This window comes from Protopterus annectens, chromosome 2.part0 (assembly GCF_019279795.1).
Source record: "Protopterus annectens isolate FY-2018-M chromosome 2.part0, PAN1.0, whole genome shotgun sequence".
Classification (NCBI taxonomy): Eukaryota; Metazoa; Chordata; order Ceratodontiformes; family Protopteridae; genus Protopterus; species Protopterus annectens.
Window position 1 is genome coordinate 866012868 of NC_056728.1, and position 25894 is coordinate 866038761.

Below are 25894 nucleotides of genomic sequence, written 5' to 3' on the forward strand. Positions count from 1 at the left end.
GCTCTGACTTACCATAGCTTATGAAGACACAGAACTAGGTTTGCAACCTATCCATTTTTTTCTAGACTATCCAGAAATCCAAATGATTGTTCGGTAGTCCGGAAAACACTGTACAATCTCTGGTATTCTGTTTCAAAACACAGACTATCAGAGTTTTAAAATTGACAGACTCACCATGCTTTTTATTAAAAAACATAAATTGCATGGCAAACCAGTCCCCCTGGCATGCCTAAGATGTGACAAAATGGGTTAGAAGTATGCAGGGAGATGGAAGGAGGTGGGCAAAATTAGAAGAGGTGCAAGGGGTGTGGCTTTGGTCCACATTCAACCACAAAGAAAGGTGGCAACCCTGCACATAGCTCCAATATTGGCTTTATTTAATTTGATTGCTTCCCCAACTCTCCCACCTTTTTCCTGTTGTGGTTTAAAAAGCCTTTGTCTCTGGCTTTCACCCCTTATGGTAAGTAACCTAACTTTCAAAGTCCCTGTCTCCCCACTTTTATCAGTTATTTAAGCTTTTAAGTATTTTCCCACCCATTGTTTTTCCATAGATCCATAATACTGAGTGCACACCCAGTAAACCAGTATTACTGTAATCTCTCTTACTACAGATTGTCTCCTGCCGATTTGCCCACAACTTCAAAATTGTTGAATTTCAATCTACAATGTGAGTGCTCTGAATTAATCCTACTCCATCCGTAGCAGATAAGAGATTTATTTTACTGTTTTGCACTTCAGTTAACTGCTTTTATTTTCCTTCATTTGCTGATTTTGCATTTTAAATAAATTTAAATCTCCCTAATATTGTACTGTTTGCCGATTGCTGAGATCTGCTCTTTTGAGAAGCCTTCTGGGCAGTGTTACTATTTAGGTGCATTTGTTGCTGGTACTTAATTGTTGCATTCCTGCATTTTTGGCCTACCCTTTTACTCGGTTACACAAAGAGAAACATTACCCCACATCCTTGGGAGGAGGTGCTCTCATTAGTGCTCTTCACTTCTGCAACAATTTACTGATGATGCAAACAAGGCCAGAAACCATGGACATGAGCTTTCCTGCTATCTCTGCAGTCAACTTGGTGGAAGTGGGCATCCTGAGGCAATGTAGCAATTGCCTTATGTTTACTGACAATCAAATTATTCTCAAACAAACTGATTAGGTATGTGACAGATGTATTCATGTCGTTGGAAGCAAGACTGTCATGTACAAGCACACATAATACTAACCAGGTTGTCAGAAATGCACACACTGTACCCACCACACACAGACCCACATATGCTGACGCTCTTAAAAATAATCTTCCTAAACACCAAAGAACACCAAGACATTTAACCTGCAATAGATATCCTCAGCAGCCCCAAAAGAAAGCCTCCAAAACAACACTCACTGCATCACATACAGCCACACCGCATTGAGGCTCAACTTCAAAGCGCATGAGGGAAGGCACCGCACAGTCCAATATTTTAGTCATAGTAGACTCTATTGTGAGACACACAAAGTTGCCCCACTCACCAGGCTGAATAAGGAGAAAGTCATGGTCACTTGGTGATCAGGACTCAGTGTTTCCCGGATCATTCTCTCACTCAATTCACTGAACCACAGGTACCGATATGATTCTATACCTCACTGGAATATATGAAGAGAGACATTATGGAGCTTTTAGACTATGTTTCCCAGGCTGGTATGGACCTAGCACTGAGGCGTATTCTACCTTCACCAAGGATGATGCCACAACATTAACAGAAGATGATTAACTTTAATGACTGGCTTAGCTTAGTGTCATTCCAAGGGGAGTGCAGTGTTTTTCAGCACAGGAGGATATGGCCAACAGACTAAATTGCTTTGCCAAAGAAGGCTTGCCTCTGTCCCCTTTGGGCTTTCAAATATTGGTTAAAACCTTATCCTCCCCCATATTGTCCTTTGATATAGCAAACACAGCCTAAGACAATCTAGAGGTGTTACTGCTCAATGCCAGGAGTAAAAAAAAAAAATCCACTCCCTCTAAGCTCTCCTCACAAAGGAGAATGCATACATCTCTGCTGTTACCAAGACATGATTTAAAGCCATGGAGAGCACACCAGCAATGCATGGCTACAATATCTTCCACACATTTAGGCCAGGCACTGGACAGGCAGGTACCAAAGATAGAGGTGTCGCATTCACTGTCAATAACAAGGTCACCTCAAGGTTGGCCAAACAGGATGATAAGCTTGAGCTTCTCCACATCGAAATTACTACAGACAAAGTTCCATACCAAATCCTTGCCAGGGAACCCAAACTTACTAGAGACACTCATCATTCAGCCCAATACCATATTCAAAGACTACACTAACTACCCCACTATAAACAGGAAGTCACCTTCAGACCCAGAAATTTCTAGATTTTGTAAACACTAACATCTTGGACCAGATAGTCTACATGCCCACAAGGGTAGGAAACATACTGAACCTGGTCCTCACTAACATGGTACAAACACTGCATCACCCTTAGTGTAATGTCATCTCTGAAATAAAAATAAATCCTGTGACCCCAGCTAACCCTGTAGCATTTAGAAACTATGCTAAGGCAAACTTTCTATTGTAAAATGACAACCTGACAGAATTTCAAGCCCCCCGCCCTGCCCAAATCCTGAGGACACAGTTGACTATGCAAAATTGTTCACAGATGCTCTGTACAATCGTGTTAATAAGTACATAGAGACAGCTGTGCCTACCATAACTAAGCTCAGAGCAAACTCAAAAAATAAGCCACCCTGGTGGAATAGAATAATCAGTTATTGGCTGTACTACAGAAGGAAGAGAGTCATAGTAAAAGTCAGGAAGTACAATGTCCACCAGGATACAAACTCTATCATCAGACTACACAAACAACTCAGATTACAAATGAGGTCTACTAAAGCCAATTTTGATGTAAAAATAGACTTCCAGGCCAAGAAAAACTACAAGGCTTTTCTTAGCTATATCAGTAACCTCAATGGCTATACAACAATGTCCAGAGCTAATTGTGAATGGATCCACCTCCACAAAGCCAGTAGATAGTTTGTTGTTAAATTTAACTGTTGAGGCTGCCCACTAAAGTGAGCTAGCCTGTGTAAGTGATTTATTACTGTTTTTCCTGCATTTCTGTGTACTTTTTAACCTAAAAAACAAACAAAAAAATATATATATATATCCTTGTTTTCCCGCCTTTCTCGACTAGTTTAGACCAGTATACAAGCTTTGCTGTATTCTGGACTGTGGTGTAGTTCCTGTGTTGTCCATTGCCTTACTTGGATAGAAGGAAGTTTCTTTGCTCACCAGTGGGAGTGGGGAGCCTTGAGCAGCCTATCTGTCCCTGAAGGAGTGACCTCAGCACAAGAGCTTGTAGTAATTGGTCGTTTTGGACCATTTCCAGCTCTTTTAAAGTTCCCTGTTTAAAATCCGCGTTTGCGTGACTTTGCACGATTGTGCGCATAGCGCAGCACTGGTTAAACAGGCTTAAACTATTCCTGGCTCTGCCAAGTCTGCACTTCAATTTTTCCCTTAAGAAAGCTCTACTGTCAACAAAATCAGTCTATTCGCTTTATCATAAGCCTAGCACTTGCTCCTAAAACCTTTCTTTTAAGTGAAGCACCCTTAAACTAATATAAGCACTGCATCCACCTACAACCCATGCTAATACCCACTTCCCTTCAAAGTCCTCTCTCTGATCCAGTTACACATCACCCCCTTATACTATTCAGGCATGTCGAGTGGTATATTACTGATGTCCTCTCCAGTTCAGCTGGTTAATCTGGGAATCCTGAGACAATGTTACAATTGTCTCATGTACACAGACAACCCTTTCCTCCTCCCAACAAACACAAACACATGTGAGAGATGCAACTATATAGCCAAACTGGAGGCTGAACTCTCTCAACACAGGACTAGCAAGACCAGACAGGAGGAGAAGGTAACCACACACACAACAAACCCAGTCTCACATAAACCAACCACAACTGCAAACCAAACACATAGTAACACAAAGACAGAATCGGAGGCTCTAATAAAAAAACTTACCAAAACAACAGAGGCTCCCACAGCAGACATCCAAGAAAACACCACCTCAAAACTCTGCACAAGCAACACATAGTACACAAAGTCAGTGTGCCAAACAATCACAGCCCTTAAGGCGAAACACCATGCCTGATACACTAGTAATAGGTGACTCTATAGTCAGACACACTGACGTCCCGCTTACCAGGCTGAACAAAGAGAGGGTAATGGTGAGCTGCCTGTCAGGAGCTAGGATCCGCCACATAACACAAGCACTCAGGTCACTCCAAAGCAAGTACAAATATGACTCCGTCATTGTCCATACCAGTGTGAATGACCTGAGACGTACCTCCTTGGACTACATGAAAAGAGACATAGAGGAGCTCTCTGATTATGTAGCCCAGGCCGGTATGACCCTGACCCTGAGCAGCATCTTGCCCTCACCAAGAATGATGCCACAATACAAAGACAAGATGATCAGCTTTAATAATTGGCTTAATTACTGGTGTCATTCTAGGGGGCTCCAATGTCTGTCTGCTTGGGATGACATGCTGGACAAGCCATGCTGCTTCGCAAGGGACGGCTTGCACCTGTCACCACTGGGCTTCCGGATATTGGCTAAGGCTCTTGCCACCCCCATAGTGCCTTTTTTAGGCAAGGCTCAAAAGACAAACCCACCACCTTAGAAAACAATAAAGGAAAAAAACTAAGGGTAATGCTGCTCAACGCCAGAAGTCTAAATCTCAAGATGCAGGCTCTCGAAGCACTCCTCAGTATGGAGAGCATCGATGTCTGTGCAGTAACTGAAACCTGGTTCAAGGCTCCTGAGAGCACCCCAGCCCTACCAGGTTATACCTCGTATCATGCATTTCGGCCCCAAAACCTGGGCCAAACCACAAAAGGAGGGGGAGTGTCCATATTCATTAAAGACACCCACACCTCCAGGTTAGTGGCAACGCATGAAACATCGGAGACCATCCATGTGCAACTAACCGTAGACAAAACTGCTATACAACTTGTAGCATGCTACAGACCACCCTCGCAATCTCAGGAACTCCATTCAGCCTTCCTGAAGACACTGGAGGATATGAATGTCTCACCAAATACCATCATATTGGGAGACTTCAACTACCCAAACATAGACTGGGTGCATTACTCAAGCCCCAACACCCTAGCCCAAAGGTTCCAGGAATTCATCATCTCAAATGCGAAGGAACAACTAGTCACCTCCCCCACAAGGGGAAATAATATACTTGACCTGATCATCACAAACATGGGGACAAAATGCTCAACACTGGAAGTATACCCCTCAATAGTGAGATCAGACCATAAACTAATAACCCTAGATATTCATATCCCACCTCCACCCCCAGCACAAAAGACCACAGTGAGAAACTTCTCAAAAGTCGACTTTACAATCCTTAGGACTGAAATGGTATCCTTCAAGCCCCCTGGGCCAGTGGAAACCACATCCCACACTGCTGAATCCTTCACAAATGCTTTCTATGGGCATCTCCAAGAATGCATGGATCATGCAATCCCAAATAAAACCAAGACCCTTTCCACCAAAGGCAGGCATCCTATCTGGTGGACCCCAGCCATAAACAATCTTTATAACAAGAGAAGGAAGCTACTGCAAGACAGAGCAAAATCCCATAAAGGGAAGGCATCACTGATCAGCACTAGCAAAAAACTACGTTCGCTAATAAAATCATCAAAAGCCGACTTCGAGAGAAAAATCGCTAAGGACACTAAAGATAATCACAAGGCCTTCTTCAGTTATGTTAGAAACCTGGGCGGAAACTCTTAGATATGCGCAGAGTTAGTTCATAATGGCAAAAAATACACTGAACCCACAGATATTGCCAACATACTGGCAGACAGGTTCAGTGCAAATTTCTCCCCTCCCTCTCCCCCAAAAGACGAAATAAATATCTCAGCTGAATGCAAACTCCCTGAAATCTCAGATGTCCAGGTGAGAGCTGCCCTCAGCAAAGCTAAAAATACAGCATCCATGGGACCTGACGGTGTCCCGGGTTGCGTGCTACGTGAACTCCTAGAGGAGCTAAACCCACACATAAGAACGCTGTTTAATCTTAGCCTTGCTACAGGATACGTCCCTGAACACTGGCGTACAGCTACAGTGGTCCCACTCCACAAAGGTGGCACCTCTACAGACCCTGGAAACTACCGCCCCATAAGCTTGACAAGCCTGGTCTGCAAAGCTATGGAAAGGATCATTATGGAACTCATAAACAAAGACATCGGGGACCTACAGACAATTGACCCTACCCAGTTCGGCTTTGTAAAAGGCAGATCCTGTCTTTTAAACCTGGTGGACTTTTTTGAAACAGTCACTAGAGCCATCGATGAAGGCAAAGCAGTTCATACAGCCTACCTGGATCTGGCAAAAGCCTTCGACACAATACCCCACTCAGGCATCATAGACAAGCTCAACAGCTTAAATGTAAACCCGTTTGTCACAAGATAGGTTGCAAACTGGCTAAAGGACAGAACCCACAAAGTCATAATAGCTGGAGCTATGTCAGACTCTAAGCCAGTCACAAGTGGAGTCCCACAGGGCTCTGTCTTGGGACCCCTCTTGTTCGGCATTTATTTCTCAGATGTGCAGGCAAACATAGGGGGGTTGTGGCTGACAAAGTTCGCAGACGACTGCAAACTAGGCGCCATAGTTGACACACCAGCTGACACATGCATCCTCCAGAAGGGCCTCACAGAAACAGACGACTGGTGCCAGAATCATGGCCTTAAACTAAATGCTAAAAAATGTATAGTCATCCCCTTTGGAAAAAACAAAGTACCCACAAATTACCACATTGGTGGTAATCCATTAAGTATGGAAAAAGTAATCAGAGACCTGGGGACCCAAGTTGACAGTGACCTCTCATTTGACACCCACGTCGCCAAAGTGGTTAGAAAGACCTTCTACCTTGCCCACCTTATCATGAAGGGATTCACATCCAGATCAAAGGATGTCATTGTACCCTTATATTCCTCCCTTATCAGGCCCATGATTGAGTACAATGCCCCATTTGGTATGTACCTCACCCGGCACCTGCAGCAGCTGGAGAGACCCCAAAAGTACCTTACCAAGAGGATCAAGGGTCTCCAGCATATGTCATATGCTGCCAGACTTAAAAAGCTCCAGCTCTATTCAGTAGCATACCGCCTGCTCAGAGGTGATCTGTGCCTTACGTACAAGGCCATGTCCAATTCAGAATTAATGGACATGCTCCACCTCAAAAAATCCAAATCCATCAGAGCCACAAGAGCTAAAGATCTAAACCTCAGCACAAATATGAATAGGACATGCTGGAGGGACAGATTCATAACCCAGAGGCTTCCCACACTCTGGAACAGGATACCTGTCCATGTTAGGCAGAGCCCCTCACTGACTCTCTTCAAGAGAAATCTGGACAAATGGATGGGTGATCGTAGGTTTACCCCGGGTGTCATCTCTGTGTCATTGCTAGGTAGAGGCACAGTAAACTAAATTTAATTTAAATTGTACACTTTTGTTTCATTACATGGGGTGGCGAAAGCCACATACACTTTGGCTAGGCTTATAAATGCCGTAGGGCAGATAGCCTAGTACTGTACTATGAAACTATGAAACTATAAGATATAGCAAATCTACTGGCCAACAAATCCAGCTCCAATTTTAACCCCCCAGTCAATCCTCAAGAAATAACATTGAACATAACCTTCCCCCCAGTCATCACTAGGGAATAGGTTGTAAAGCTAGTTTCTAAAGCAAAGAACACTGCATCAACAGACCCTGATAATATCCCAGAGTGCCTCCATAATAGGACAAAACATGACATATCAGGACCACTGAAGTCACTATTTAACCATAGGCTCCAGTCAGGCTTCATGCTTCATTAATGGAGAACTGCAACAGTCATCCCTCTGCATAAGGACAGGCCTTCTACAGACCCCAGAAACTACAGACTGATTAGTTTGACTAGTCTCATATGCAAATCCATGGAAAAATTATTATGGAAATGATTAATAATGATACTGGTAATCTCTAGACACTGGATTCAACTCATTTTGTTTTGTCGAGAGAAGAGCATGCCTATTAAGTGTAGTAAACTACTACAAAAAGGTTATTAAGACAATGGACAAGGGCAAAATGATGCATACTTGCCTACCTTGACCTGGCCAAGGCATTTGATACAATTCCCCACTTGGACTTTGTAAACAAACTCATGAAATTAGACATAAACCCTTATGTTACATGCTGGATTGTTACCTGGCTCTCAAATAGGACCCAGGAAGTTAGGGTAGAGAAGTCCGCCTCCACAAAGCGACCATCCACTAGCACAGTCCCTCAGGGCTGTATGCTGGGTCTGCTCCTATTTGGCATCCACTTCTTGGAAGTCAAGGCCAACATCAGCCACCTTTGGCTGACAGAATTTGCAGATTATTGCAAAGTAGTAGCAGTTATAGAATCCCTGCAGACACAAATATTCTCCAGGAAGGGCTAATACAGACAAATAACTGGTGCCGTATACATGGTTTAAAACTCAATGCCAAAAATGTATAATAACACCCTTAGGGAAGTCAGCTAATCCAGGAAACTACTTCATTGATAACATATGACTAAGAGTAGAGCCAGTAGTCAGGGAATGGGGGTCAAATGCAGACAGCAACCTGGCTTTTGACAAACATCTGTCTGAGGTATTAAGGAAAACATTCTATGTTGCTCAACTTAATAGGAAGGGTATGGCATTTAGGTGTAAGGAAGTCTTCGATCCACTGCACTCTGTCCTCATCAGACCCATCAGTGAGTAGAATGCCTCCTTCAGTGAGTATCTGTTCTGGAACATGCAACAAATGGAACATCCACAGAGGCTTCTCTCATAAAGAATTGAGGGAGTTAACAACATGTCCTATGTGGATCGCCTTAAAGCCCTACCTGGTATTTGGAACAGACTTCCCATCTATGTGAAGCAGACTCCTTCCCTGACCCTTTTCAAGCATAACCTGGGCCAGTGGATGGAAAATTGGAAATTTAACCCACTGGCCTGGCATCTCTGTTTCCAACAGATAGATGCAATGTCTAAATGTTTTACCATGCATGCCGTAGCTCAAACATACCCCCAGAATTAATAAACTTTAGAGCACCAAACTTGTTGGATACATTTGGAATACCCTTGTGGTCATTAGCCTGTTATATACCTATGAACCTAATGGAGGGAAGGTTAACTGTGTGAGGAGATAAAATGCTGTTAGACAGAAAAAACTAATATGCGAAGTTAACTTTGTGAGGAGATAAAATGCTGTTACTTAGAAAAAACTAATGTGGGAGGTTAACTTTGTGAGGAGATAAAATGCTGTTATTTAGAAAAAATAATGTGGGAGGTTATCTGTGTAAGGAGATGAAATGCTGTTACATAAAAAGCTAATGAGTGGAGGTTACCTGTGTGAGGAAAAAAGCTGTTACATGGAAAACATACTTTCTGCAGAACAGGGGTGGGGCAAATCAGTCATGGCAGCTAGTTAAACTGAAGGAACAGGAGCTTGGCATGTCTTGTATATGTCATGTATTTATTTGTATTTTGATATTAGATTGGTCCCTGCTGCACACTGGAATATTTCAGGGAAAAAAGAAACTTCCTTGTGAATATCGTTGCAAATCAAATTGCACTGAATGCTGGACAACTTTGCGACACTTGTTTCGAAGTACCACCCATATAGCCAGTCATACTGTATTAAGTAAGTGGCTATATGTTGTCAAAGAACAGCATATTTAAATATTGTTTTTTCAGAGAATGAGAGTCCCAAGCTGTATGAGTTTATGTAACAATAGATGTTCATTTTTATAGATAAAGAAAAATCAGATACCGCATGCCATCATCATAATCAAGGAAAACAACTGGAAGCATGTAAGTATTCGAACTATAATATGTTGTTACATATTTTTATATATGTTGTTGTCTGCTTGGAATTCTGTAACTTGCCGTACTCCTTTTCATTCTTGAAGTTCTTTGCCTTCCCAGCTCCGCTCTGAAAATGGGTTTGATCCCTTTTAATTTCTCCAAGTTTATTGGGTTTCTAATACCATGATGGGAACAGACCCCATTCCTAAGTCAAAGTACGATTAAAGTTCATGAAATTAGTATTGTTTCAGTCTTTGATGTCAGCCAAAAGTGCTCTTCGGAGCACCCGCAATGTGCCCAGTAATGACTCCTTGTACAATTCATATGGAGTTAAATGGATTGGTAGCATATCTAAATATGTAAATTCTTTTTTTATAAGACCCATTGCTCGTACTACTATTGGAACTGTCTGGGTATCTTTCTTCCACATTGCTCTTGTTTCTGCCTGCAGATCCTGATATTTTATGACTTTGTGTCTCTCTGTATGCAAGACACTGTAGTCACTGGGTGTGGCGATTTAAATGATCAATGCTACTCTTGTCTTCTTTTCTTGAGCCACTATATCTGGTTTTCTAGCATCTATCTTTTGAACTGTTGGTAATGGGTGGTCCCCATGTGATGTAAACTTCATCATTTTCTATGATGCTTTGTGGCTCATGTTTCCAGTGTTTTTCAGCCACTTCAATACCATAATGTTTGCACAGTCCCCAGTGCAACAATCTTGCCACATTATTATGCCTTTCAGTATACAGTTCTTCTGCTATTAGTATGTCGCATCCTGCAACAAGGTGTGCAATTGTTTCCAATTCGGTTTTACAAAACCTACATTTGTCTATTTCTCCCACATGTTCAATGGACTTTGTAATCTAACATGTACGTAGCCCACTGTCTTGGGCTGCCAATGTTAACCTTTCATCTCTTGGTTTGCTTTCGCCTCTCCTTAACCATTCCTGTGTTCGTTCCTGATCAACATGAGGTTCTTCCAGAAGTTTTCTATGCTTGCAACTATATTTATGCTTTTTCCACATTTCTTGCCTTCCCATCTGGTCCTTCAACTTATATTCTTTATTTTGTTTTTTTGGCACATTCAGTTGCTGCCTGATTTTTTTTCCACTTCTAGTTTTATTTCCATTCCTGCTTGATGCCAATATGCTTCTGCTTAATTAAACAGAGAAGTCATCTTAGATTTTTTTCTCCTCATGTTTCAAAACTTTCACTACGTTTGGGTCTTGTGAGGTCAGCAGATATGTGTGGAGTCTCACAATTGCAGATCTATACATATAATCACTTTTGAAGGAGGCCCATCCCTCCTTCAGAATGGGGAATATATAATCTTGGTATGCACTGATTTTTATAAATCATTTGATGAGCATGAAGCATCCTTCTTGTTTTCCTATCTAATCTATCCAACATGTTTTGGGGCCAGTTAATCACACCAAAACTGTAAGTTTAGATCAAATTGGTTTATAGCTTGAATTTTATTCCTAGATGTCAGTGCTGTTTTCAGGATTAATTTAAATCTTCTGAAATATTCCTTACTAAGTTTTATTCACATTTGTTCTTGTTTTATTATTGATCCTTCATTGTTTCCTAAGTATTTATATACTCCCTCTTGCTCAAGTTATTTTATATCACATTCTTGTCCCAAACTTATGTTTTCCTGACATTGCAGCATTCCTGCTTTTAAGGTTGCTTTTGCACATTTATCAAGACCAAATGACCTTCTTATATCATCAGAAAAAGTTTTGACAACTTGCTGTTGTGCTTTCAGTTACTCATCTGATGAGCTATACAGTTTTAAATCAATGACAAAGAGAATATGAGAAGTCTTTACACTTTGTTGTTTTCTAGGAGCCAAATTATAGCCATGGCCTAAGCTGTTAAGTAGACAGCTTAAAGGGTTAAGGGCCAGGCAGAATAGCAGTGGTGACAGAGTGACCCTGGAATATCCCCATTTGAATTTTTATCCCTGGGATAATAATTTGTCCTTTATCATGGCTTAATTGCAAAGTGGTCTGCCACTGTTTCATGGTCACTGTAATGTAATCGATCAGTGTATGGTGTATCTTATACATTTTAAGTACTCTTTTATCCATGAATGTGGGATACTATCAAATGTTTTTTTGTAGTCAGTCCATGCCATAGTTAGATTCTTCCCCTTTTTATAGTTCTCCACTATGACTTTATTTAACAACAAATGATCCTTTGTTCCACGTGACTTTCTTTTATTGCCGTTTTGTTCTACTGCCATAATTGAGTTTTCATCTAAATGACTATAACCTGTGTCAGCATCAATTCCTGTGTATAGTTTGTACATTGTCGGAAGGCAAATTATTGGTCTATAATTCATTTTTAGGGTGGCTTGCAGGTTCACACTTAAGTAAGAGTGTTGTTTTTCCTGTTGTTAACCAGGATGGTGTCTGTTCGGGTGTGCATATAAATACTTCTTACTCATGGCTAAATCTTCATGAAAAAATGTTAATACTTTCAGCCAAAAATTAGGTACTGTATCTGGGCCTGGGGTTTTCCAGTTAGAGGCTTTTCTTAACTTTGTTTCAGTCACTGTGGCTGTTACCTCATCCCATTTCATATCCTTTATGTCTGAACCTCTTATTCTTTCTTTAACTTCTATCAATTTAGCACCTTTGTTATGTTCCACAGGATCTTCATAGATACTTCTCCAAAATGTATCTATTTTTTCTTTTTTTGGCAGTCTTTCAATTCCTTTTACCTTGTTTCCCAGTTCTCTATAAAACATTTTTGGATCATCAATAAATTGCTTATTTCGTACTTTTCCTTTATATTTATTTTTGTATCTTCTAAGTGTTTCCACCTATGCTGAAATTCACATGGGTCTCTATGAACAGTCTTAATTAGTGTGTTCATTTGTTTTATCAATCTTTTGACTTTCTGGGTTTTATTAACCTTCTGCAGAGTGTTTCTTTTATTGATCCTGATATATATATGTCTATTAAATCCAGCAACTCTTCTCTTAGCTCATTTTCTTCCAAACTAAGGGCACATCCCTTGTTTTCTAATTCCTGCGGGCATTCTATAGAAGATTCTGTAGCATCTTCTTGTGGCACATTCTCTAACTTCATCCTGTGCCATCCGTTGCTCTGTCATATGGTAGCTCATTGGCCTATCACTCCTCAACATTGACTGATTCAAAGTTTCCACAGTTTCCTGTTCCTTCCCTTGCTGTCTAGCTTCAAGTGAATGTTTAAACTAGTTTCCTGTGGAAGGCTCCAAATTATCTTAACATGGCACCTGACCAATTGCTTACTGTTCCACTGATTTCCCCTTAATCTGGATATCCATTACTCTATCCTGTTGTGCTTTCTGAATTACATTTTCTACAATGAATCCTTCACTTTGCAGGTACTCCATGACCTCAGTTTCTGTTTCTTTAACTTCTCCATTACTAATCTCCTTGCCTACTTTTCCTCTTTGTCTTCTTATTTTTTGTATTGTAAAGTGGGTTTGATCTTAGTAAGGCTAACATGGTGAACAAACAAGCAAACAGTAAATAAATAATTACCCTTAATGCAATGCTCAATATATATAATGTTAACATTTGTTAAACTTTACTGAAACTAAAAATGTGGTGGGTATTCAGAAGTGAAGAGCATACAGTGCTATAAAAAATAATGCAGTGAGTGATGACATGTAAGGAGGGAGTGATTCAGAGAAAAATAACATGACTGCACTATTGAAGAAAATAGCACAGCATGCAGATTATGTCAGTGACTGGGTAGTAGCAAACTGATTAGTGTCAAATTGCTAATGAGAGGCATTGTGTATCCAAACGATGAAAAGAAACATGGTTAAATGATTTAAAAACATATAAACTTCATGTGGAATTCCGTGGCACGAAGCTATTCTAAACACCAGGATTTGTCGATATTCAGGATTTTCACTCATGGCAGGAATAGTGTTATCATTAATAGGACAACATGGGTTAGGGGCTCCTTTTGGAGCCAGTACTCATGATGATGTGATTTGTCTCACCCTGCAGATGGGTCTGCCAGCAGCTAAACACGACATCATTGCTATGAACAAAACATAGTCAACTGGAAATGTGTGATCAGGGACACCATACAGGAGTTAGTAGATGTGCCACCCACACATGGAATCTGGGGGATGTTTGAGGTTCCTGTTACTCACATGTTTATGTAGCATGTGCCAAGGCTGTCTCATTGCCCTGCACTGCGAGATCCTGCGTCGGTGGAACACTAAAGTGCTTTCAACTGCACTGGTTCCCCTCAGCAAAAGTTTCATCCTGTGTCTTGGCCAGCCTCAGTCAACCCAACGCTGTCTCTTTGCCCTGCACTGTAAGACCCTGTGTCAATGGAACACTAAAGTGCTTTCAGCTACACTAGTGTATGTTAGAGTTGTATTTAATCTGTCCTCTAAACTGAAGACTCTTTCCCCTTTCACTGTACACGTGCACACCACTGGTCCCCCCCCCCACTTTTCTCTTCCTATTGTACTCCTAGGTAAATTACTTAAAACTACTTTCTCTTGGAAAAAGTTTACCTATTGTACATACAGCCCATACTTCAGTTGTTTTTCCCTGTAGAAGTGGTGGTCCTTTTCACCACACTGTACTAGATTAGTAGTATAAGATTTGTAGTTATTAGGAAGATACTGCACAACACTGACCTGGAATTGACTGTTTGGTTTTCCTGTTTTCTTTTTAGCAGCTGGCCAAATTTCTGCCTTAAAAAGGTACATAGTATCTACTTGCCATGCATTCACATTCACACCCATACTTGAATGCCAAAACCACTAAAACCTAACCACTACTCCCTCTTAAAATACAATTAATCCAAGGATTTCTCTTCCTAACCCTCACATACCTAACAAACATCACATCATTATATACAAACACATCACTAGAAAATACATCATTCCACATAACACTTTCTCAAACAAATATACACCTACACATTTTCTTTCCTATCTCCTCTACATTATTTAAAGACAGCTTAATCCTACACATTCATAAGTCTCACATAACACCATGTGCACACTGTTAAACACATACTGTTTATCACTAAAAATCTACTTGTATCTGGAGACATACACCCAAACCCTAGACCACAAAACTCTCTACTCTCTGCTAGGCAAATCTCTGACCTATTGATTCTGAATGTCAACATCTCTAACAAACCTTCTGATGTACACATATTTATAGCTCACTACTCCCCTGACATACTAACCATTACCAAGACGTGGCTAAAACCTAGTACCCAAAATGTAGAAATTCTCCCACCAGGATATAATATCCTAAGACTGGATAGAGTGGGCAAAAAGGGAGGTGGTGTTGCTGTCCTCTATAAAAATACAATCAACATCAAACCTCTACAAAACCCCATACCTAAATTTCAAAATGCTGAAACCTTAGGTTCACTCCAAAGCATAAATGACACAAAAACTATTATCATTCTCTGCTGGTATATTCCCCCAGGTAATAAATAACTCTCCCATCATTGAAGAAATATTATAATGGGCCACAGATAATCTCCCCCAAGAAACCATCTTACTAGGTGACCTGAACACTGATTGGTCAGCCAGTACTACTAACAACCCCACTAACTATATTAATCTTTACAGTTTTAGCCAACATATCCAAGAACCCACTAGAATTGACAAAAAAACCCACAAGCAATCTATTCCAGATTGGACACTAGTCAACTGCCCCAGACAAAACTATCAGACTGGATACCTTCATGATGGTCTTAGTGACCATCTCCCCACCTTCCTCCTGCTGAAATGTACCAACATAGCTAAACCCATTGTTTTTAGACAAGTCAGAGACGATCGTAAACTAAATATACAAGAACTAAACAGTATTCTAAAACATAGTAACTGGAAACCACTACAAACCCTAAATCTAGACCAAGCCGTTGACTACTTCAGCAATATTCTCATCAATATCCTTGATAGACTCACACCAATTAGGAAAATAAGAGCCAAGTCAAACTATGCACCATGGCTAACTAGGGAAACTAGACCCTTTCTAAAGTCAAGGGATAAGGTTTGGAGAATTTGGAAGAAAGACAATACTAGCTTAGTCAAACAAAGTTATCTACAACTTAGAAATCAAGCCAAGAGACAAACTAAACTCGACAGACAAAATTACTTCCTCAGTATCCAAAACAAACATTCAAAAGATCCCCAAAAGTTTTGGCATGCTATTAACCCTCTCTTAAAACCAGGCAAAACTGCCACTCCCACTCTTAACTCCATGAATGACAACAAGGACATTGCCTCCCAATTCAATCACCACTTCAGAGAATCCATCTTAACACTATCCTCCCAACTATCTAAAAACAGCCCTACATATAACCCAACCAAATGCCCTGACAACATCCCATCCTTTACGCTCTCGCCCGTTCCCACCTCAACAATTAAAAAACACCTCCTAAAACTGAAACTACCAGCCTTGCTGCTGACAATCTACCTGCCAACTTCCTAAAAATATCTGCTGAATCTTTATCTTACCCTATTTCTATTCTTATCAATCACTCCATACAAGAAGAATATGTCCCACAGCTATGGAAGGTATCATCCATTATTCCACTACATAAAGGTGGAAACTCTTACGAATACTCAAATTATCACCCCATTTCCATTCTATCCCCCTTATCTAAAATACTAGAGAAATGTATACATTCTCAGGTAACACAATTCCTAAACTCACACCGTCTCCTCTCCCCCACACAGCATGGCTTCCGACAACACCATAGCACAACCACCGCTCTGCTCTCTTTCACCAATCTGATCAACCAACATAGAAATAATAATAACTTTGTATCTGCAATATTTCTAGACCTCTCCAAAGCATTTGACATGGTTTCACATTCCTTACTACTAGACACTCTGACATCCCTATCCTTTGCCACTTCTGCTATAGCCTGGTTTAAAAGCTATCTGTCAAATAGGCAACAATCTGTCCAGTGGCAAAGTGTACTATCCCCCTTACTCCCAACTACCAAAGGTGTACCACAAGACTCCATATTAGGCCCACTTCTTTTCTCCATATTTACCAATAATCTCCATATCACCACACAGCATGCTTCACTTTTAAAATACGCTGACGATTCAACTCTTATCTGTTCAGCTCCATCACTTCCCACCCTACAACTCACCCAGGAATCCTTTAGCTCTGTGGAAAGTTGTATCACTAAGATCCAACTTCTAAAACCTAATAAAACCAAATTACTACTTTTCACCCCCAACAAAACCATTCCCACCCCTCTATCTTTCACTATCTCCTCCATAAATGACACTATTATCTCTCCCTCTGACCATACCAAACTCCTAGGCATTGAAATTGATAAAAATCTACACTTTGATGTCCACGTTTCACAAACTATCAAAAAAGTCCATAAAAAATGGGAACACATATAGGCACAGGAAATCCCTCTCAAAACAAGCACGGATTACCCTAGCCCAAACTCACCTCTTGTCTACCCTAATGTATGCTGCTCCAATTCTTACCCAGCTTAGAAAACTTGACCTTGACAAACTCTAATCATGTTATAATAAAATCACAAAGTTGCAAATAACTCCACCTTTAGAACCCACCATTGCCAGGCTCTAAGGGAACTGCAATGGCTGGAACTTCTCCAGCTACTAACCTGTCACCACTTAGTCATTGCCTACAATGTGGTAACACATCCAGAACCCCCCCCTGCACTAGGCCAACTTCTCACCCACTATAATACAAACCATCCTCTCTGATCTTCCGAAAAGCCCCTCCTCTGTATCTCTAGGGCTAATAATACTGCAAGAAAAGCACTGTTCTCCCACTCCATAGCTAGAACCTGCAATAATCTCCATCTTGCTTTGATTTCTGCCCCTACCTCTTCTCACTTTAAAAACTCACTTAGAACACACTTAAAAAATAAGTGGCTAAGCCCATGTATTACATAAGTCCTCAAATTATTACACTTATATACGTCATTTCGTAATATACCTACTGTAATATATATTACAGTCTAGGTCTTCTCCTAATGCTAATTGAATTTGTATACTTATTATGTTATTAACCATGTGTAACTATTTCTCCTTGTATATATAGGTCTTGATGTTCATCATGTTACACTGCTGCAGTCATCACACTTGGGTTATCCTGCTGTCAGGTGGTCCCGCAGTCGGCCACAGTTCCAAAGTCTTGGTCCGGCATTGGTTGCTGTCACTTCTTCCCTGATGTCAGTGTGCCAGGGGTATATAAGAGGCATCCAACACCATTTTCTTCAGTTCTTCTTGCCCCAGATGTCAGGTGCCCTCTAGTAGGAGGGCAATACATATTGCCAATGAAACATGTAGAGAAAATACAAAGAATACCTTCAGTTACAAGCAAATACACCACAAAGGTTGTATCAGATAGAAAGGTATAGAAAGGTTCAGCTAGTTCAGAGGGGATGGAGGGAGGGTAACCTGGACTGCAGCAGTGTGAACACTCGAACATCTACATTTATGGTAGGTACAAAACTGTACTATGTTTGTGTTACACTGCTGCAGTCATCACACTTGGGTTGAATCACAAAGCTAAGGATGGGTGGTGGAGTTAAACAGGGTTTGGAGAAGCTAGTAGGCCCTGCAGAACTGCAGTGGCAAAGCCAGCTCTAGTCTTAGAGTATAGAGGTAAGTGATAGTGCTTGGTGAAGGTGTGCACTGAACTCCAAGTTGCAGCTTCCAAAATATCCTTGGATGGTACCCCCCTGAGAAAGGCTGTTGATGTAGCTGTAGCCCTGGTGGAGTGGGACCTAATGCTAGTAGGTACTGGTTTCCCATGATGTGTGTAACAGAAATGTATACAATGTCTTATGTCCTATCCATTTTGAAATGGTCTGTTTTGAGATAGCTTTTCTTGTGATCCTGAAGCATAGGATACAAAGAGCTGGTCAGATTTTCTGAAAGCCTTAGTTTTATCCAAGTAGTAACGTAATTGCCTGTGAATGTCCAAAGAGTGCAGGAGTCTTTCTCCTTTGTTCTGGGGGTTTGGAAAACCATCTTCCAACAGTCATAGGTGACCTGCTGATATCAGGTACATGGCTCCTTGTTGTACTGGACCCTTTAACAGCAGACCCTGTGAAGGCATAAAGGCAACATACCTTTGCAATGTAGGACAAATGTGTCATTCCCACCAGTATGTATCATACATACTTCTGCATGCTGATTATTTCTGTAGCCTTTGGGGAAATACATACCTTGTGGTGTGGGTTGTTGCAGTTGCAAGCCTGTTGTACCTGGAGAGCAGGTATGAATGTTTTTTCCTCTGAATAATCCCTCAAAATCATTGCTCATCATCTACAGACACTTGAGTAGTCATTATCGTCCTAGCTCCCACAGCCATGCCAATGTCAGGTATGAAAGTTTTTCTCACCTGCTCCGAACAGGGTTACCAGGAACTCCTCCACCTCTGTGAGAAGCTTTGGTGTTGGTATTGCATATTTGCTGGTGGAACTGTTTCTGACAATATCCTATGCCTTGATCTTTGCATTCACACTCATATTGGTGAACCTGCAACATATCTGTGCTACTGTCCTCTACTGTCTTATTATGGCCTGTCACAGCACTGATGGCCTACACTACTGCCATACCTGTTTCCAGATATTCCTGTCTACCTTACCCTTGTCAATGTGCACATGTCATGCCTGTGTGCGTGAGTGTGCATGTGTGTGTGTCTGTGTGCATGTGTCTGTGCGTGTGTGTGTGTGTGTGTGTGTGTGTGTGTGTGTGTGTGTGTGTGCGCATGCATATGTGTGCATGTGTATGTGTGTGCGTGTGCGAGCGTGCATGTTTGTGTTTGTGTGCGTGTGTTTCTGTGCACGTGCACACGTGTGTGTGTGCGTGCATGTGTGTACGCGTGCGCGTGTGTACATTTTGTTTAAATAGAAGTGGTTTATTTGTTGCTATCTTCTGTTGAGGTGTTGTGTGTTTAAGACATGTGGCTTTGGGTTTATACAGTGAAGAAGCCCATATTGTGAAACTGTTTTGTAATTATTGCTTTTCACTTTTTATTATTAAAGCTTTTTTTTTTCATGTAACTTGTTGTGCTGTGTATTTTCATGGATTAGATTATGAAAAAGGGTCCAGGATACCAATCAAACACATCTGTAACCTACTTTAATTACCAGTTATTAATTTTAATGTATATCAGCCAGTGTAACGAGTCTTCAATTTAATGAGTTTGATGGAACGTAAAAGCAAACTAAGCCACTTCTTTTTGATGTATTACTATGTACTGATTACTGCATCCTCTTGCTGTTTATCTTTTTGAAACATGTTGATTTTACTGTTAAAAACGTCATCTATGATAGCTAAGATATCAAGGTTGTAGCAGAGGATTCAGCTTTTCGGAGAAGATGGTTTGTTACAAATCCTGCTGAGATTAAAATGAGCTAGTTCTAAGTGAGCATACTTAGCTAGTTCTGTAGTGTGGGGATGTTTAGCTAGTTCTATAGTGTGAGCATGTTTAGCTATTTCTGTAGTGTGGGCATGTTTAGCTAGTTCTGTAGTGTGGGAATCTTTAGCTAGTTCTATTGAGTGAGCATGTTTAGCTAGTTCTGTAGTGTGGGGATGTTTAGCTAGTTCTATAGTGTGAGCATGTTTAGCTAGTTCTGTAGTGTGTGAAGGCTTAGCTAGTTCTATAGTGTGAGCATGTTTAGCTAGTTCTGTAGTGTGAGAATGTTTAGCTAGATCTATAGTGCGAGCATGTTTAGCTAGTTCTGTAGTGTGGGAATCTTTAGCTAGTTCTATAGTGCGAGCATGTTTAGCTAGTTCTATAGTGTGGGGATGTTTAGCTAGTTATATAGTGTGAGCATGTTTATCTAGTTCTGTAGTGTGGGAATGTTTAGCTAGTTCTCTGGTATAAGCATGTTTAGCTAGTTCTGTAGTGTGGGAATCTTTAGCTAGTTCTATTGAGTGAGCATATTTAGCTAGTTCTGTAGTTTGGGAATCTTTAGCTAGTTGCATAGTGTGAGCATGTTTAGCTAGTTCTGTAGTGTGGGAATGTTTAGCTAGTTCTGTAGTGTGGGGATGTTTAGCTAGTTCTATAGTGTGAGCATGTTTAGCTAGTTCTGTAGTGTGGGAATGCTTAGCTAGTTCTATAGTGTGAGCATGTTTAGCTAGTTCTGTAGTGTGGGAATGGTTGGATAGTTCTATAGAGGGGGATGTTTAGCTAGTTCTAGAGTGTGAGCATGTGTAGCTAGTTCTGTAGTGTGGCTAGTTCTATAGTGTGGGCATATTTCAGTGGTCATCCAGTGCATCGGAGAGTTTGAGGACGTACGGCAGTGCATCGGAGAGTATGAGGACATGTGGTAGAGAACCAGGATTTGGTATATGTCCCCACTTGGAATGAGAAGCTGGACTACGTATATCTCCTTTTTGAAGAACTAGTATCTTGAATTCATTGGTCTTTAATAGTGGAGGAAGTTCAGGGTGGCATGACAGAGATTTGACACACTGATGTCCAACACTGAAAGCAAACACAATTATTTAATCTGTCACAAAAATAGGGAACACTGACAGTGACAAACGTTTAATTGTTTTTGTCAGTGACTTTATCTAAGTGAACTACTCAGTCATGAGATGTTCTGCTTTCCCCAGAACTACTCTTCTAGTAAGGGGAATTCTCATAGATAGCATAGCCTCAGACTTATATAATGAAACGCACTGCCAGATAAATGTTTGCAATTTTTGATGAAGAAAACTTCTGTGTCGAAATTCTGCTTTGCTGAATTTAATGTGCCATGACTTACAGGACATATAGAGAGTATGATATGGGTTGATGCAAGAAAAGCCCTGGTGCCTTCAGCCACTCTCTGAAAATCACAACAAAGCACCCCTGGAGAGTGTTACAAGAGAGTTTTGAACCTGAGGCCTCACCCTACCTAATGAAATAACCTCTACCTCTAAACACACAGAAGCATAGAGTGAGTGCAGCAAGGTCTGATGCCCAGAGGTGGGAAGGAAGAATGCCAAGCATAGGCAAGGATTGAAGACTAAACAGCAAAATGAAGTGTTTTGTGGAGAAGGCAAATGAATACAACATGCAATGAGAGACCTTGTGGCTGAACTATATAGCTGTCAGTCTTTTGTTTGTAGAGGCATATGCCATACCTTGTTTAGTGGTCCAAGTATTTCTGATTGCAAGAGACTTTGTTGTTGGTGTGAACGGGGGAGCTACTGCAAGAAAAGCAAGCTTTGCAGTTACTGACACAGTGATATAATGTAAATGTAAATGTAAATGTTCTGAATCTGATTATAGACCAAAAAGTATAGAATAAAAATGTTCCAACCACTATGGTAGTTTTCCAGTGTATTTAATGGAAAAAACTTTAAAAGCTTGCACAAACACAATCAAAAACTACACAAAACAGTAAAAAACAAAAACAAAAAAACATTGGCAGGTAAGCGCTTTTGTGGTGTACAAACCGCTTCCTCAGACCATGAATATTCATAGTTGCAAAATAAACCAATTAAATGCTAACTACTCTGATCTTAGACCTTTACTGCACTGCCTGTTTCTTCTTTAAGACCAACCAGATGTTAGTGCTTTTAGTGTCAGTGATTATTCTAAAATGTACTATGAAGAATGGTGCAGATGTTTTATGCCCTCATTGATGTTTCTACGTAAATGAAGTACAAAAGCATTTCGTAGTCTTCTGATTAGTATCTAATCATTTTTTATTCATTTAGTTTATTACATACTCTTTATTGTTGTTTATGGCCACAACTTATCAATACACTCTTCCTGTATGTCAAATGCTACATTTTTGTACTTAATAGACTAAGTCATTTATTAATATGCATCATATATTCCTGTTAATCATATAAATCATATAGTTTGGGTGCATCATAAATTGGAGAATGTTGCATACCTCTCAACTGTACAAATTTTCATAGAATGTCCCTATATTTGTTTCATATTTTTGGTCATTTCCTCATACAATTTGTCATTTTCTAATAAATGACTGAGGACTGAAGCAATTAAATATTGACAGACATTTGAATTTCAGACTTCATATCCTTCAGAAAATGCATGCTAATGCAAAACTACTATTCGTGCAACTCTGTAAGTTTATAAAAGCAATAATTAAACTCTATTGATAAGTTGGGGCCTTTGTCCCCTCATTATTGGCTTTTTCCAGATTTCTTGTGCCAAGGGGTTTGGAGGTATGCACATTACACCAGATGTATTTAGCTACATCACAAGTGTGAAAAAAAGTCCTGTGATGCTATATACATACATCAGTATAAAAGCAGCCTTTTTCTGCCCTTGTTATGACATGAGGAGTGCTGGCAGCGGTGCCCAAATTAAAAGGGGAGTGATTATCTAGTTATCATATAAGTTACTTGGAAATAGTTCTTAATGAAATATCTTGGGCTTTTCTCAAAGAAAATAAATGGCAAGTTGCCAGCTATTATTACTACCACTACTAGTGGTGTTGTTATTATTATTATTAGAGTTATTGTGTTATAAAAGCTCATGTGAGATATTTTTGCTGGCTCTGAATGATTATTTTGTAAGAAGTGTAGAAAGAGGGCAGTCACATGAATTTCCCTAAGGCCTTTTGGTTCAGTTAAGAAAAATTGTAGAATTTAAGTGACTAGAAAACTGTAAGGAGCTGAAGATGCTGTTATGGGCAGCAGCCAAAAAGTGCTTGTTGTGAGAGTGTTTCTAAATCTAATGCTGTGATAGGTGGTGTCAGGTAGGGCTCTTTAATGGGCATTATACAGTTTAATGTTTTTACTCTGATGGGGAAAGAAAAAGATGCCAATATTAAAATTGTCCTGGAGAGAAAACTAAACTGGACAGACCAGCCTTTCCACTCCTTAGCAACAATACCTAGGTCTTCTTTCAGGATTCCTTAGCATTTCAGAGCAAGCTGAGAGATACAGTCTCTTCAATGTCTTATGGATCTGCCCAAAACCTTCTTCTGCTAGGTCAAGCCTGTTACATCTGCCATGGATAGTGCAGCTGGGCATCTTAATGAGGTACCAAAGCCACCTCATCTGCCTCCTCTCAACTCAGTAGAGCAGCATCTCCACTCTGGGCTTGCATTATATTGCATTACATTGTGTTTGCTTAAAGACAAGGAGACTGTAAGCCTATCTAATGTCTTTTAACTGCAGTTAATGTTCTAACTCCATTCCACCCACACCTTCTCCCACACTCTTTCTCCACTTTTCCTGTCTACTGCTGAATGCCTCTGTGAGTTCCCCCTTCATCCATTCAGCAGAAACAAATTCAACACTTGAAGGGCATGATAAGTACTGAAACTGAAAAGGAAGCTGAAAGGCCTGGAATACTAGACAGTCAGGTGAAGTGGCCTGTTCAGAAAGTCTGCCAACAAATGCAGTATAAAAACATTTGTGAAGGCAAAGGGGCCACAGATTGATTTATGCTATGTTTCTTCATTCTTTATTACCACTTAGAACTTCATCTAAACAAATGATTTGATATGACCACACTATTTAAATATACAGTAGAAAGTCGATTATCTGAAATTTCAATTATCCAAACCTGTCTTCTAAAGTTTTTGGGTAGGAAAAAATCATAAAGTCTGAATATGTAAACGTTATACATATTAGCTTGTGCATGTTTTTTTAACTTGTAGCCTGCTTGTACGTATAAAATTTTTTATTGTCCACTGGACTTGCTGAATGGTTGAAAAGTACATTCCCTGAGTGTAGAGAAAACTAGATTTTAGAAGTTTTCTATCCAGTTCAATGTATGTTTGATTATCCAAACTACTCTTTGATCCAGTTAGTACGGATAATCGATTCTCTACTGTATTCAAAAAGAATATGACTAACAATTCATCTCCTTAAAGGAGTAAATGTCTAAGCAATAATAGTAGTAAATATAAGAATATAAATAGGTTGCTATACTGTAAAATAAAAATAACAAGTACTAATAGATTTTAAAATGCATATGATATTAATCACACCATTAAAACCAGGTGGTCTGTCAGGGCCTAAAAACAACTGCCAGTATAATTTCTTAATGCTAACATTGTCTTTTGAGTGCATTTCTGGTGATGAAGGGGACATGACCATTGTGGCTAACACTTCTGAAGCTACAGTACTTACTGATGGCAACATAGGACATTTTTTGTGCCAGTGTACTAACCTGTTTATTAGTAATGTCAAATAAAGTCACACCGAAGCAGCAAGACTCATTCTGATGCAATCTTGGTCAGCTCAAAGTCCAACCTTTTTTTGTATTAGAAACTAAATTAATTAATAAATTATTGAAATTTAAGACACTCAAGTTACTATATATAGCCTTGTTTTGCTTTGATGTTCCCATTAGGTCTAAGAATTTATAAGTTTCCAAACTGCATTAGTCAAAGTGAGAAAACATATAAGGATCTTGTCACTTTATTTAGCAACACTGGACTTAAATTACTTAAGTTGCTAATTCCACACAATAGTGAAAGAATTGACTCACTACAAAATTGAATTAAGAGTCTAAACACCAAGATGAATGGAGATCCAGTTTTTGATCAATGCAAATCAAAGGCACATTGTGACTATTATAAACAAGACACACAAGAAACTTAACAGAGATACTGACATGTGAGATGCAGTCAGCTTATTTACTGAATAAGGGACAGAAAACATGGTAATGGCATTTCTTTAAACAGTAATGGCATTTCTAATGCAGTTAACCTTTCATGGTTACCACATTTCATCTGAAGTTGAGTTTGCACCCCTTATCAGAAGATCTCAAAGGCTGGAATATAACAACAGTAGTCAACAAGTTGAACCTTCACATGCTGAGATTACTTTTGATAAATCAGCTCAAGATATTAATAACACTTAAAGGCTTACTAATAAATCCAAAAGTATACTACAGAATGCGTAGAACAAATGATGATGTGACATCATCATGTAATTTAAATATAATCAGTCATATGACTAACAGTTTGTCTCCTTAAAGGAGTAAAC

General features: G+C 40.0%; 1 protein-coding gene across 2 annotated transcripts in view; it reads left to right on the forward strand.

The window, feature by feature from the left end:
* The window catches only part of LOC122793267 (programmed cell death 1 ligand 1-like), a 176555-nt gene that overhangs the window by 136375 nt on the left and 14286 nt on the right, over window positions 1–25894 (forward strand). For both annotated transcript variants that reach the window (XM_044061129.1, XM_044061130.1), the window contains 2 exons: window positions 9609–9755; window positions 9866–9925. In XM_044061129.1, the coding sequence (XP_043917064.1) occupies window positions 9609–9755; window positions 9866–9925 (207 nt within the window). The remainder of the gene's footprint in view (window positions 1–9608; window positions 9756–9865; window positions 9926–25894) is intronic.